The sequence below is a fragment of the Nuphar pumila genome, chromosome 1, assembly GCF_984573655.1.
Source record: "Nuphar pumila chromosome 1, dmNupPumi1.hap1.1, whole genome shotgun sequence".
Classification (NCBI taxonomy): Eukaryota; Viridiplantae; Streptophyta; class Magnoliopsida; order Nymphaeales; family Nymphaeaceae; genus Nuphar; species Nuphar pumila.
In genome coordinates, this window is record NC_143249.1 from 150,427,270 (window position 1) to 150,440,769 (window position 13,500).

Here is a 13,500-nt window from a genome sequence, read left to right on the forward strand (position 1 = left end):
TGATCCAATTGTCCATCAATACATTCACAAGCAAAAATCATCAATCATATGCCCATATGCATTCATTCCACATGCCTTTTCATGCACGATCATGTACGTCAATATAAAAATGTGCATTAAACAACAATATTCTCATGCATGCGTATGAGTTCACATATTCATGTTAAATGTAATTCTTTTGCACAGCCCGCACTTTAATCACACCTGTGAGCATTCTGGTAATAGTGCACGTGCCAAAGGCTTCATTTAATATAGACATAAACATATAGACAGAAGGTTTATACCCAAAACTCTTCATTCATAACATGTATTGGAATTAACACTTGTGTTCATGACCACAATCTGAAATCTATCATGCATACAAAGGTAAAATTTCAGATTTGAATAACGTCACGTAAGCATAATCATGTATGCTGTATAATCACAATAGATTGCATGTATACTTCAATGCAAGATCTCTTTACACGTATACATACCTTTCAATGGACTATGTTCTTTTTGGAATAACCCATGCATATTTCTAGCCTGTGCATACATATATATATATATATATATATATATATATATATATATATATATTTGTTAGAACAAGGATCATACAAGCAGAAAATCTTTAACTGAAAAAAATGCTATACACAAAGCATCAAAATATGCTAGTTGGATCAACAGGTTAACCCAGAGGTTTAGAAATCCAAACCTAAGTTGTCTGGCAATATCTCCATAAACCAACGATCTCAGACTGATGGATTCCGCTACTAGCTATATGCAAAAGGTGAAGCATCAAAGAAGTAAAAAATGGAGAGGAATCTTGACTACTTAACCTCTGATTTAGACAAATATTACTCTCAGGCTACACTGGTTGAGGACAACTTAGTCTACTTAGCAACACAGATGACAGGGCCAATCATTTACAGTGAGTTAAGAATCAAGAATTAGAAATTTTGTTCTGAGTTTGGCTTGGAACCAGATTCAGGAAGAGATCATCATGAAGTACAGTAGTGAAGTACATATTTTCTACTGTGAATTAAAATTTCGAAGCCTTTTCACAATTTATATACCTGTTGGAATATGAAAAACGGTCCTATGCAGCAGAAACAACAAAAGTTAGAGCTTGAGTTAGTTATCCATAAATTTTATTGTCTTGAAGGATTCATAGATCTTGGAATAATAAACACCCAAACCAACATTTCTAAAGTTTGAGAAATAAAATCATTAAGTGGGATCACCAGAAATTTCTACCCATACATACAACACGTGCACAATACACAACCACATGACTACCCATGGAAAACTGGAAATACTAAAATTGCCAGCACTTGATGCATTTCAGATAAAACTCGAGTATTCTGAAACACCTGTTCTCAATATACAAATACACCAGTACTATGTATGACTGAAACAAACTTGACACCAAGACTTAAAATGATATACAGTTCGTGCACATGATACCTAGTTAAAACATAAGAAAATCCCATTCTTAACATGCATTGAAATACACACAGTTAATGAAATCTGGGAATTTAGGAAACACACCACATATATCTATATAAATAAAAAAAATCTTTTTTTTTAAGAACAAGTGGCCCAGCCAAAACTGGGTCTAGCACACAGCCAGACCCACCTAGCCGACCCAGTTGGCGGGGTCAGGTACTCAGCCCAGCCAACTGACTGCCTGGGCCCTAACATGAAATAAAAATTTATTAACTCTTTTTTTTTATTAGAATTCACAGCAACCGAAATTCCACAAATCTGTCGATTTGGGAGTTACGGAAACCCAAATCAAGCTTTAAAATAATACATCTGTAAGAACACCGAATCCCTACCAAACTATTGCATGGGATACAAACCTATGTTCCCATTTTTATTTGAAATCAAAAGAGAACCCGTACCTCAAAATCGGTGTTTGAGGGTTGCGGCTATCGTGAGAAGGAGAGCGATTCCACCTGCCTCGACTGCTCCGACGCCGTGGAGGGGATTCTGAGAGAAAGAGGAAAAGAAGGTGTCTCCCACGGGTGGTTGGTTGTCGACACCGGAGGTCCCACTGATGCGCGTGAAATCGAGAGGGAAGTAGATAGAGATGGGGAGGTTACCGGCGTCGGTGACCTTGCTTCGCTGGGGGACTGGCTTCGTCGGCCTGCGTTAGTGATTGCCGCACGCAAGGGAAAGGACAGGAGAATAGAGAGGAGGAATAGGGAGACCCCTTTTGTAGAAGGGGGGTCTCCCGAAAAGGAAGGAGCTCCCCCTCCATCATCCCGCGGCTGCGCTCCAGCTCCCGTCCTCTTTGCGATTTTCGCCCTGCTGGGGTTAGGGCTCACTCTGAACCCTACCCATGTCATTTTCATCGGGCAACCCGTATCGGGTTGCCTTATATGTTTGTTTATTTTTTTTTTCGTTACTTACCTAGTACGGGGGGCGTGGCTCGGGTCCGAGACCGAGACCGAGACCGAGACCCAGGATCTAGACGCAGTCTGGATCCGCGACACACCATTGCGGTGCGGATCCGTGTCTTACCAACAATGTGGATCCACAAGTTGGATCCAAATGTGGATCCCTGCACTAAATTTTTATATTTATTATTTCTTTCTTTATATATATATACACGATATTAATTATATATATATATATATATATATATATATATATATATATATATATATATGCCCCTTTATGGGTCCTGGATCTGAAATACGGATCCTAGGCCCATTTGCATGTTTTCGCATTATTTTATGAAGGAAATAAATTAAAAAAATTTGGTTATTACATCCCTACCCCCTTAAAAGAAATTCGTCCTCGAAATTAAAATGACTACAAAAGTGTGGGTAGTACGGAAATAGAGTATATCACGAGCCCAAAGGTCAGTAACCAAGAAGATACCTTCGATCAGTTCAGTCCCATCCTTCTGCGTGGAAGTCGTAATGACATAGACTCTGCCATTGGTCCTTCGATGGCCTTGTTGCTGTTGAGGCCTCTGCTGCTGCTGTGGCTGCTGTTGTTGTCCTCCCTGAATTGCTGGCTGGTTCGGACAGTAGGGAGCGATGTGCCCCGACTGCTGACACCAATAACAAACCCCCTTGAACATCGGACAAAAACCCTGAGGATGACTTTCATTACATCTGCGACACATTGATTGGGCCTTCCCCTGCTGCTGCCTCTGTTGAGGTTGTCTCTGGTGCGCACCCTGCTGACGTCCCTCCTGGGTCCGTTGTCTCTTGCCTCTCTGCTCCTTCCCACCTGCGGGGGGGTTCTTCCTCGCACCACCAGCCGAACTACCCTCATTGTTACCCTTCTTCTGCGAGTCGCCCCTGAACCTCTCCCATTCCTCCTTCAGGACCGTCGCAGTCTCAATCGCATATGCCAGTGTAGTGGGTCGGCCTCCCAAAACCCATACTCGGAGTCCGTCCTTCAACCCACGCACATACTTTATCGCCCTCGCCTTCTCACTCTTCAACAGGTTCAGGCAGTACCTCTCGAGACTCCGAAATTTAGTGATATAGTCCACCAAACTCAAGTTCCTCTGGGTCAGGTCGAGGAACATCTGTTGCATCTGCTCCTCAGCGTACGCAGGGAAATACTGTTAAAATGTATCATTCAATCTTTGTAATCTTATATATATTTTATATATATAAAGGATGATACATATACATATATGGTATATATGCATATGTATCTTCCTAATTATATATATAAAATATATATTTCTCTATTATTAGGCATAAGGGTAGTTTAGTCTTTTCCCCTTTTTACGCATATTCCATTTGGAATATGTTTGTAATTTTACTTTTATTTTTTTTATTTTATTTTATTCATTCTTGTGGTTCGCGTGGTATCAGAGCCCCCAACGCAAATGCGACACACCATTGCGGTGCGGATCCGTGTCTTACCAACAATGTGGATCCACAAGTTGGATCCAAATGTGGATCCCTGCACTAAATTTTTATATTTATTATTTCTTTCTTTATATATATATACGATATTAATTATATATATGCCCCTTTATGGGTTTTGGATCTGAAATACGGATCCTAGTCCCATTTGCATGTTTTCGCATTATTTTATGAAGGAAATAAACGAAAAAAATTCGGTTATTACAGTTTATCTTGTGAACTCTGTAAAAGTCATGTTCTCCCATTTCATTTTATTAATAAAAGAGCTTTAAAGCCATTTGAAATTGTTTGCTCTGATGTTTGGGGGCCCGCACTTATTCCTTCTCTCTCTGGCAGTCGTTATTATGTTATTTTTATTGATTCTTATTCCCGCTATACTTGGATATATTTCTTGAAACACAAGCATGAAGTTTTTCAAATATTTCGTGAATTTCATTCGATGGTCAAAACAAAATTTTCTTGTGATATTGTGCACTTACAATGTGATGCTGGAGGTGGGTATTCATCGAACGAGTTTATTGCCTTTCTTCGGGATAAGAGAATAAGTCGACAGGTTTCTTGCCTCCATAGCCCTCAACAAAATGGGGTTGCGGAGAGGAAACATAGGCATATTGTCGAGAGTGCGATGAGCATGTTACATGGCAGCAATGTGCCCATTAGTCTTTGGACAGAAGTTTTTCACACATCTGTTCATGTCATAAATCGTCTTCCTATGGTACTTTTGAATCAGAAATCTCCTTATTACGTTTTATTTGGGAACATCCCTCTTATGATGAGTTGCGTATTTTTGGTTGTACATGCTATGTGCATACTGATTCATCTCTGCGCAATAATTTTCAGGACAAGGCCGCTACGTACAGATTTGTTGGGTACGCGGATGAATACAAAGGCTATCGATGCTATGACCCTACTACAAAACATATTAGGACTTCCAGGAATGTTGTTTTCGATGAGCAACATTTTCAGATCAATGACTTTGAAGTGTTGCCATCTCGAGAAGTAGAGGTATATGATCCATGGATGAGCGCAAATCTTTTTGCCAATACAAAAGAGACATGTCAGGCAACTTGTCCTTCCTTCGACTTGAGTAAGGAGTTGGATGACTCACAGATGTATGTTGAGCCATCTCCAATTGAACCACCACCAGTTGAACCACCTCCAGTTGCACGCTTCTCTGTAGAAGGAACAAAAATACAGGACCGAAGGATGTGGAAATCATCCCTAATGCTCCAGCTCAAAGGCCTTCACGCATCAGGCATTCTATTCAGCGATGGTTGAGTTATGAGACCTTTTCTCTTGATTTTAAGCTATTTCTATCTCAGCTCACAAAGCAGAATGAACCCACTTGTCTAAGTCAAGCTCTTCAATCTTGTCATTGGATTGAGGCTATGAATGAAGAAATGAAAGCTCTTCATGAATGCCAAATTTTGGAATAGTGCCTCGGCCGAAAGGAAAGAATGTAGTTGGCTTAAAATGGGTTTATAAAACAAAATATAAGCCCGAATGAAGTATTGACCGATATAAAGCGCGACTTGTTGCTCGGGGATTTACACAACAATATGGTGAAGATTACGATGAAACCTTTAGTCCTGTAGTTAAAATGGGCACAATTCGTGTCATCATATCCCTAGCAGTCGATCGATGATGGAAGCTTAGCCAGATGGATGTTAAAACTGCATTCTTGTATGAAAATTTAAAGGAGGAAGCATATATGGAGCAACCTCCTGGGTATGCCGAGAAGGATCCTACTGCCTGGGTATGCAAGCTAAGGAAATCTCTGTATGGGTTGAAACTGGCGTCTCGTTCTTGGTTTGAAAGTTTGTCCATGCAAATTCAAGGCTATGGTTTTAGAAGATGCTCTCTGGACCACTCGCTCTTTATTTACCAGAAGAGGGACATCGTTACACTTCTTCTTATATATGTTGATGACATTGTGATCACTGGGAGTTCAGATAATCATGTGCAAGATGTGAAGCGTTTTTTGATGAAAACTTTTAAGATGAAAGATTTAGGGGAGCTGAGGTACTTTCTTGGTGTGGAGGTTGACAGACAAAAGGACACATTGACACTCGTGCAACAAAAATACACTCTTGATCTTTTGGAAAGAGTCGGGATGACGAATTGCAAACCAGTCAACACTCTGAGTATATTACATCAAAGGTTGAGTTTTGAAGATGGCCATTTTTGTGTCAACCCTATAACGTATAGAAGCCTTGTAGGGATGCTGCAATATTTGACCTTTACCAGACCTGATATCGTTTATGCTGTCAATCAGGTATCCCAATTTATGCATGCTCCAACAGAAGGTCATATGGAAGCTGTGAAGCACATTCTACGCTATTTAAAAGGAACTATAGGAGGCAAACTTGTTTACCGCAAGAACGATAACTTACATAAAGGACATGAACTCATCACTTGTGCAGATGCAGATTGGGCAGGGGATCCAGATGAGAGTCGATCTGTCTCTGGATATTGTGTATATATTGAACACAATTTAGTGTTTTGGAGCAGTAAAAAACAAAAGGCAGTGGCACGATCAAGTACAAAGGCTGAATACAGGACTGCAGGCACGACAAAAGTTACATGGATTAGACATTTATTGAGTGATCTTGGGGAGACAATTATTCGATCATCTCTTCTATGCGACAATCAAAGCGCAATAAACATTGCGGGTAATCCTATTCAATATAACAGAACGAAGCACATTAAGATTGATCAACATTTGATACAACAGAAAGTCGAGATGAAAGAGATAGAACTACGTCATATTCGAACAGAAGATCATGTGGCAGACTTGTTTACCAAAGGGTTAACAGCACGCCAATTTTGGCTATTGAAGAGCAAGTTGTACATGCTCCAAAATCATGTACAACTTGAGGGAGGGTGTTAAAATAGAACATGCACATGGATCTGGATCCAGATCCATACGTACGTCTATTCTTTTAATTATGCATCTGACATTTTTCTCATTAATGGCACTTATGTAATATAAGTGTTATGGTGTAATATTTTAGTCTCCATTTGTAAAAGCTTTTTATATGATAAGAGATTAGGGCTCAGTGGTGTGAAACATATTAGCCGCCCCAACCATTGTCTATCTCCCTCTCTCTCCCTTTTCTCTGTTTTCTGTTTCCTGTGCAGGCTGAACAAAATTTTCACAAAATGATCCCTTAATTCAAATTGATAGCACAATGGAAAATATTTGGATGATCTAAGTTAGCCAATCTTGGGCGAGTTATAAGCAACCATATAACCGTACCTGTTTGGATCCCAAACTCATTTGACTAGGGTCCAAGTCACACACCTAGTCTAACCGAGTCCCAATCTTAGGACCATCCTGTAGATAGACAAAAAATAGGCCCATAGGTTGTCCCACTGATTGATGTAGCTATCTGATAACCCATCTTATGAGAGCATAAACCGTCTTAAACTCAATCCTATTTTCAAAGGCGCATTTATGAAAAAGGTATCGTTCCATTTCACCCTGTCAAAAATATCTCCATCTTTTTTATGCTTTTGCTACAAAAAGCTTGCCTCCGTCTTCATCTTTTCAAAAAGAAGTCATTGTCTTTGTCAAAATCATCAGTTGTCTTTTGTGTATTTTCAAGCGACAAAACACTTGTTTTGTCTTCGTCTGACATCGTTCAATAAGACTTCCAGCTAACAACACCGAGTTCAAGGAAAATCTCTCGTGTGAAACAAGATATTAGCTTAGTCTGTAGCTAACGTCAACCGTCAAGCTGTGTATGTCTTTTGTCAATAATTCTTTCTAAAAATGGTTTGTTAGTCAATCTTTCACTCTTTTCAAAGGCTGGTGTATCTACTTCTTTATTATCGATCGAGCTTCACATACTCAACAACAAAGAGGGGCTTATAGACACCCCAATTTTGATCTATTTGGATCCTGGGTAAATTGAATCTTGGATTTGATTTCTCAAACGAGTCGTTTCAAGTCCCAAATAGAGCAAAATTGACTTGCAACACGATTTTGATTCACAAGAGGACATTTTTGATATTTTTATCAAAAAGGAAAAATATTCTAGAATGTCTTACCTTCCAAATATAACAAATTTGGGTTGCAATGAATGCTTTTGGAGGGATTTATGGCCAGAATAGTGAAGTTTGTCGAAGATTGACCTGATTTTCAACTAGGTCCCACTTATAGCATATTTTTGGCCTATTAAATTACAATTTTGGGTATTGAGATTAAAACTAAAGTTGTAGATAAACGTGTTATCCATCAAATAAAACAAAAAATCATATTAATATCAATTATATTTTTGGAGATATGATAAAAATGGTGAAAGCTATTTTAAACCTGTCATTTCAGACTTGTTTTGCTTAGGGAAATGTGCCTTGGCCCAAACTAACTTACCTATATCATGGATTCTCGAGTTTAGGCCTTCCAAAATGTTAGGATAAGTCTAGTAATCCTTTAAAAATGATTCCTTAGGGTAAGCCATGCAATCCTGGCAACCCATTTGGAAGCTGTCCATCTAGATGGATCCCGAATACATAGGAAACATATCCGGATCCACCTGAAAAACTATAAATAGGGAGGCATCCCCCCTATTTCAACATCTGGAGTTCATTTGTGTCTACATCCTTACTCTACAAGAGTCTCTACAAGGCCTAGCCTAGGACCTAGATCCCTTTTCTCAACCCCTTTTTCGAGTTTTTGCCTAGCCAAAGTGTTGCCCGTGTTCTCCCGTGCTCGTCAATCGTAAAAAGGGCTACCTAAGCCCGATGTGAGATTTGGTATTCATTTTTGTTCGTTATTTTGTGCATTTTTCTAAGCTTTAATAGCCCTAACGTTCATATATTGTTTGTGTTGGCTTTTTTCGAGTTTTCGTGGCTCCTGACATCAAACTCGTTTTCTTCTATGTCTCGCATATGAGGTATGAATCTTAGCAACGCCGCCGGTCCAAAAACAAAGATCTAGGGTTCCTGGTTCGGCTGATCCCTGTTCATCATAGGAGGAAAGAAACTCTACCTTGAAGAACGATCTCCACACTCTCAAAGTTTGGATCTGATTTCGAGTCCATTTTAAAGAAAAAATATCTTTTAGTGAAAAACTCCTTGTTCTTGTTTTCAAAATTTGGGGGGAATCCACAACTTGTCTTAAGCAATTATTCTAATAATTTTTTATAGTTTTTTACCTCTTGTCTCTTGTCCATTAGTGGCCTTGTGTGTATGGTCTTGTATTTGACCCATAAGCGGTCCTTGTTTATGCATAGTTTAGTGTGTGTGTAAAGCCCATAAGAAACATCCTATTGTTCTTTTTGTATTTCAATTCATGGTATCAAAGCTAGAGCCATCTTGGAAGTGAAGAAGGTGCAAGGGCATCCACTCAAAAGTATGTGAAAGAGGAACGAGTGTTCGTGAACTTCATTGCTTTAGAAAGCACTTCATCAACCTCTTCTTTGCCTCTTCTATCTCTCTGTTTACCTTTTTCTCTTCTCCCTTTTCTCTTGACATGATTGCCGAAAAAGAAGTGGCTGCAGTTGTTTCTATCAAAATTGATGGGAAAAACTATAATATATGGGCAACAACTATTAAGCGGATTTTGATTGGCAAAGATTTGTGGGAATATGTTGATGGCTCCCTACCGGAACCTCAACCTATTCTCACTAAATCCATTTGTGGAGATGAAGTTACTAAAGAAGAAACCCTTAAAGGCAACGAGACAGAAAAATTCTTTTGGACTACAAAAAGGTCGTTAAAGCATGAAAAGTTAGACATGCAAAAGTTTTATCCCTATTTATGAGAAGTATGTGTGAAGAGCCGTGTGCCAATATATTGGAGTTTGAGAGGGCCGATTAAGCACGAGTTTTTATCAAACAAACCTACACTCAAAACGATTTTGCTCATAAATGGGAATTGCAAGACAAAATTCATAATTGTAAACAAGGGGAGAAGAGTGCTATTATGAAACTGTCAAAAGTTTATGGGAGCAAATGGCAAAGATGAAGCCAATTTGAAATACTTCCAATGATGCTCACCATAGGAACTATGTCACATGGGTGCGGGTGCGGGAGTGCGAAACTTTCAAAAACCTTGGGTGCGGGGGTGCGGCATAATTTTTTTTATTATATATATATTTTATATATATATAATTTTTAAGTTTTAACGGTTAACAACATTAACACTAATGAATGTTCATCTTGGGCATGACCGAGTCAAGCTAGGTCAATTCGGGTTGGGTCAGGTCTACCCAACCCCACTTTCATCCCTACACTGCAGGGCGTAAAACATAAATGGACATGATATTTTACCTGTCAAAGCAATTAACTTTTCTAATGCATTTATTGATTACTTATATATAGAGAGAGATAGAGTAATTAATGGGAACTGAGCAGTCCGTTCCTTTGTAGAATTAATTCTCAAGATAAAAGTAACTAAAAATTATGTAGAATTAATTCTTCTTTCATTTTCCATGAAACCCCTTTAAGTAACCATTAGTGGCTGGTAACGTCCTTATTTTTTCCATGATGCCTAGGAACATGTATCGGCTAGTATTTACCAACCAAACACAAGTTACAAGAAGAAAACACAAGTTACGTTAAAAAATTGGACGAAAATGACCCTAGGTGTGTTGACCACACCCAAGGTCGTGTTGACTGCACTGGGTGCCGCACCCGCATGCGCACCTGCGTCGCGTCGATGCGGGTGTGACACTTGCTTTGTCAAGTCCCTGTGACTTAGTATAATATAGATAAAAATGGGCTTGATTAGGGTTAACTGAATCTACTTTTGGATAAAAATGGACCTCATTGTGGTTGACTTCACCTAACACAAAGGAAGTTGTGTCCAAGTGTCGCACCCGCCTGGGTGTGGGTGCGACGCGGGTGCGGTGCCCTGTTATAAGAGTCTGTGTGACATAGCATAGGAAAAATCAAATCCTTGGAGTGCAATTGTTTCAATTCATGAGGCCTAAGACCTAAGTTTGAGCAAGTTTGGGAAAACATTATCTACCATAGGCAAGAGGAGCATCCACTATTTCTAAACATTTTTGGGCAGAAGTGTGCTTACTGTTGTTTATCTCATAAATCTACTTCCTTCAACCAAAATTCAAAACATTTCTCCCTATGAAAAACTTTATAAAATCACTCCTATTATTTTATATTAAGGACTTTTGGGTGCAAATGCTTTGTCCTTACAAATAAAAATGACAAACTTTTTCCAAGAGTCATTCATTGTGTTTTTTCTGGTTACGGTGAAAACAAAAAGGGATTTAGATGCTATGATTTACTCTATATTTCAAGGAACGCTACCTTTATAGAGCAAGAAAGTTTCTTTGATCTAAATTGTGCTTGTGAAAGAAAATGATGATTATTCATTTTTGAAATTATTTTCTAAATATAATGATGAATTATTCAACAACAATGATATTGTTAATGATATGCCCCAAACCGATATCCAGTGTGGTTGAATCTCATGATATAGACAATGAACCTCTTATCCAATATAAAAGAAGAGCAGGTGATAGACATTTATTCTAGTATAGAAAATCAAGAACCAAACACTCTTAGAAAATATGAAAGGACACACACCTCCAGATAGATTTGTATCCACAACCACACATTTCATGAGCATACTAATTACATTGAGATGAATTGCCATTATGTGCATGAAGAGTTTCTGAAGTCTATTACCTTGTCCTATGTAGCATCCGAATTCCAACCGATCGACTTCTTCACCAAAGCACTTCCTTCCCCAAGATTTCATTTTTTGCTTGACGAACTTTCGGTAATTACACCATAAGTTTGATTGAGAGGGAGTGTTAAAGTATATATATATATATATATATATATATATATATATATATATATATATATATATATATATATATATATATATATATATATATATATATATATATACCCATTAGGGGTATTCTCATCGTTTCAGTCAACCGTAATAGACTGTGCCCATTAGGGGCACATTTGTCTTTTTTTTTCTTTTTCCCTTTTCATAGGGGCTATTTGGTAAATGACTAAATAGAGCTGTTGGGAGCCCTCAACAGCTCTATTTCTAGCAGTTGGGAGCATCCCAACAGCTCTATTGATCATCCTTGTATATAAAAGGGCTCTCCCCCTCTCAATGTACACTTGTCTTAAGCAATTATTCTAATAAGGATTTATATTTTTTACCTCTTGTCTCTTGCCCATTAGTGGCCTTGTGTGTATCTTCTTGTATTTGACCCTTGTTTATGCACACTTTAGTGTGTTTGTAAAGCCCATAAGAGGCATCCTATTGTTCTTTTTGTATTTCATTACACAGCTAACAAGGCTTTATTAGGTCTATTCATGCCTTTATGGTTTTGCTTAAACTCATGAAATGCAACATTCTTTAGCTTTCTCATATTTTCCACAGATGCAGCTAACAAAGCTTCATTGGACTCCTCCCAGGATGTTTACAGGAATATATCCCCTATAATTGCTGGTATAGTTCAAGGTCTCAATGCCACTGTATTTGCATATGGCTCAACTGGCAGGTATTTTGCATTTGAGTATTGCTACAAGCGTCTTGAGCTTCTAAATGTATTTAGCTCTTTTATTAATTCTATTTGCCAAAGTTAGGAATTTTTTGCCAATAAAATTTCTGTTACATTAGGCTTTTTCCAAAAGTGCTTTGTCACTCGTGCAGTTTCTTGGCTTGGACAGATCAATTTCGTTAGGGATTTTATACTATTCCATCTAACATCACTTTGCACATGCATGTAGGACTAGGTACTACCTTACAGTTTTGGAGTCATTGTTAGATGTGGAAAAAGATAATTTGCAATGTACATCATTCCTTAATGGCATGATTGCACTATAGTTATTTGTAAATCCTTATTGTAATGTAACCTAATTATGGTCTTTCTATTTAGTTACCCTGATAACACTAGTTATAAACTGAGTGCAAATCTGTGGGGCTTGACTGCTTTCAATGATCATACCATAGAAGGCAATTTTTTTCTTATCTTGCATTTCCCTTCAGAAGATGCTTAGGTTGTTAATCAATTGTATTTCTATCATTGATGACACAAATGCATAAACATCCTTGACATGGGCTTGTGATTTTTAGGTATGTGGTTGCTTTGCAAGATCCCAGGGTTTACTAACCTGTCACATATAGGTTTTAGAGCTTTTTCTCAGCTTTTTATTTTTTCAAAATATCCTTTATGTATTTTTGTTTTATTACTAAGCATACATCTTTGGACTGCGGATATTGTTCTCTAGGATGAAATGCTTTTATTTTTTGAGAATTAGGCTTAAATAAAAGTTTTTAAGTTTTAGAGCATCAAATTTATTGGTTAGGACTTTGTCAATAATCTATTTCTCTTAATGCATTGTGCCTGTATATGATTTTTCTTTTACCCCTTTTTCTTCTTTTCATATGCAATTACTTGGTTTATTCTGTGGCTTTATTTTCATATAGCAAGTTCATCAAAGGAAAGATGGTACTTTTTACTGAAATGTCTTTCTTACAGAAGGATGTGTAGGAGAGTATTTACAAAAGGATATATGATAACTGGATTGTCCTTGGTAACTTGATTGTGACCACCATCCTGATTTACTCAGTTTGCACATTCCACATTCCAAAAAATGTACTTGTCTGATTGAGCAAC

General features: G+C 38.0%; 1 protein-coding gene across 2 annotated transcripts in view; it reads left to right on the forward strand.

Moving 5' to 3' along the window:
* Window positions 1-13,500, forward strand: part of LOC149849219 (P-loop containing nucleoside triphosphate hydrolases superfamily protein) — a 166,764-nt gene that overhangs the window by 25,845 nt on the left and 127,419 nt on the right. For both annotated transcript variants that reach the window (XM_090013733.1, XM_090013741.1), the window contains exon 4: window positions 12,296-12,381. In XM_090013733.1, the coding sequence (XP_089869859.1) occupies window positions 12,296-12,381 (86 nt within the window). The remainder of the gene's footprint in view (window positions 1-12,295; window positions 12,382-13,500) is intronic.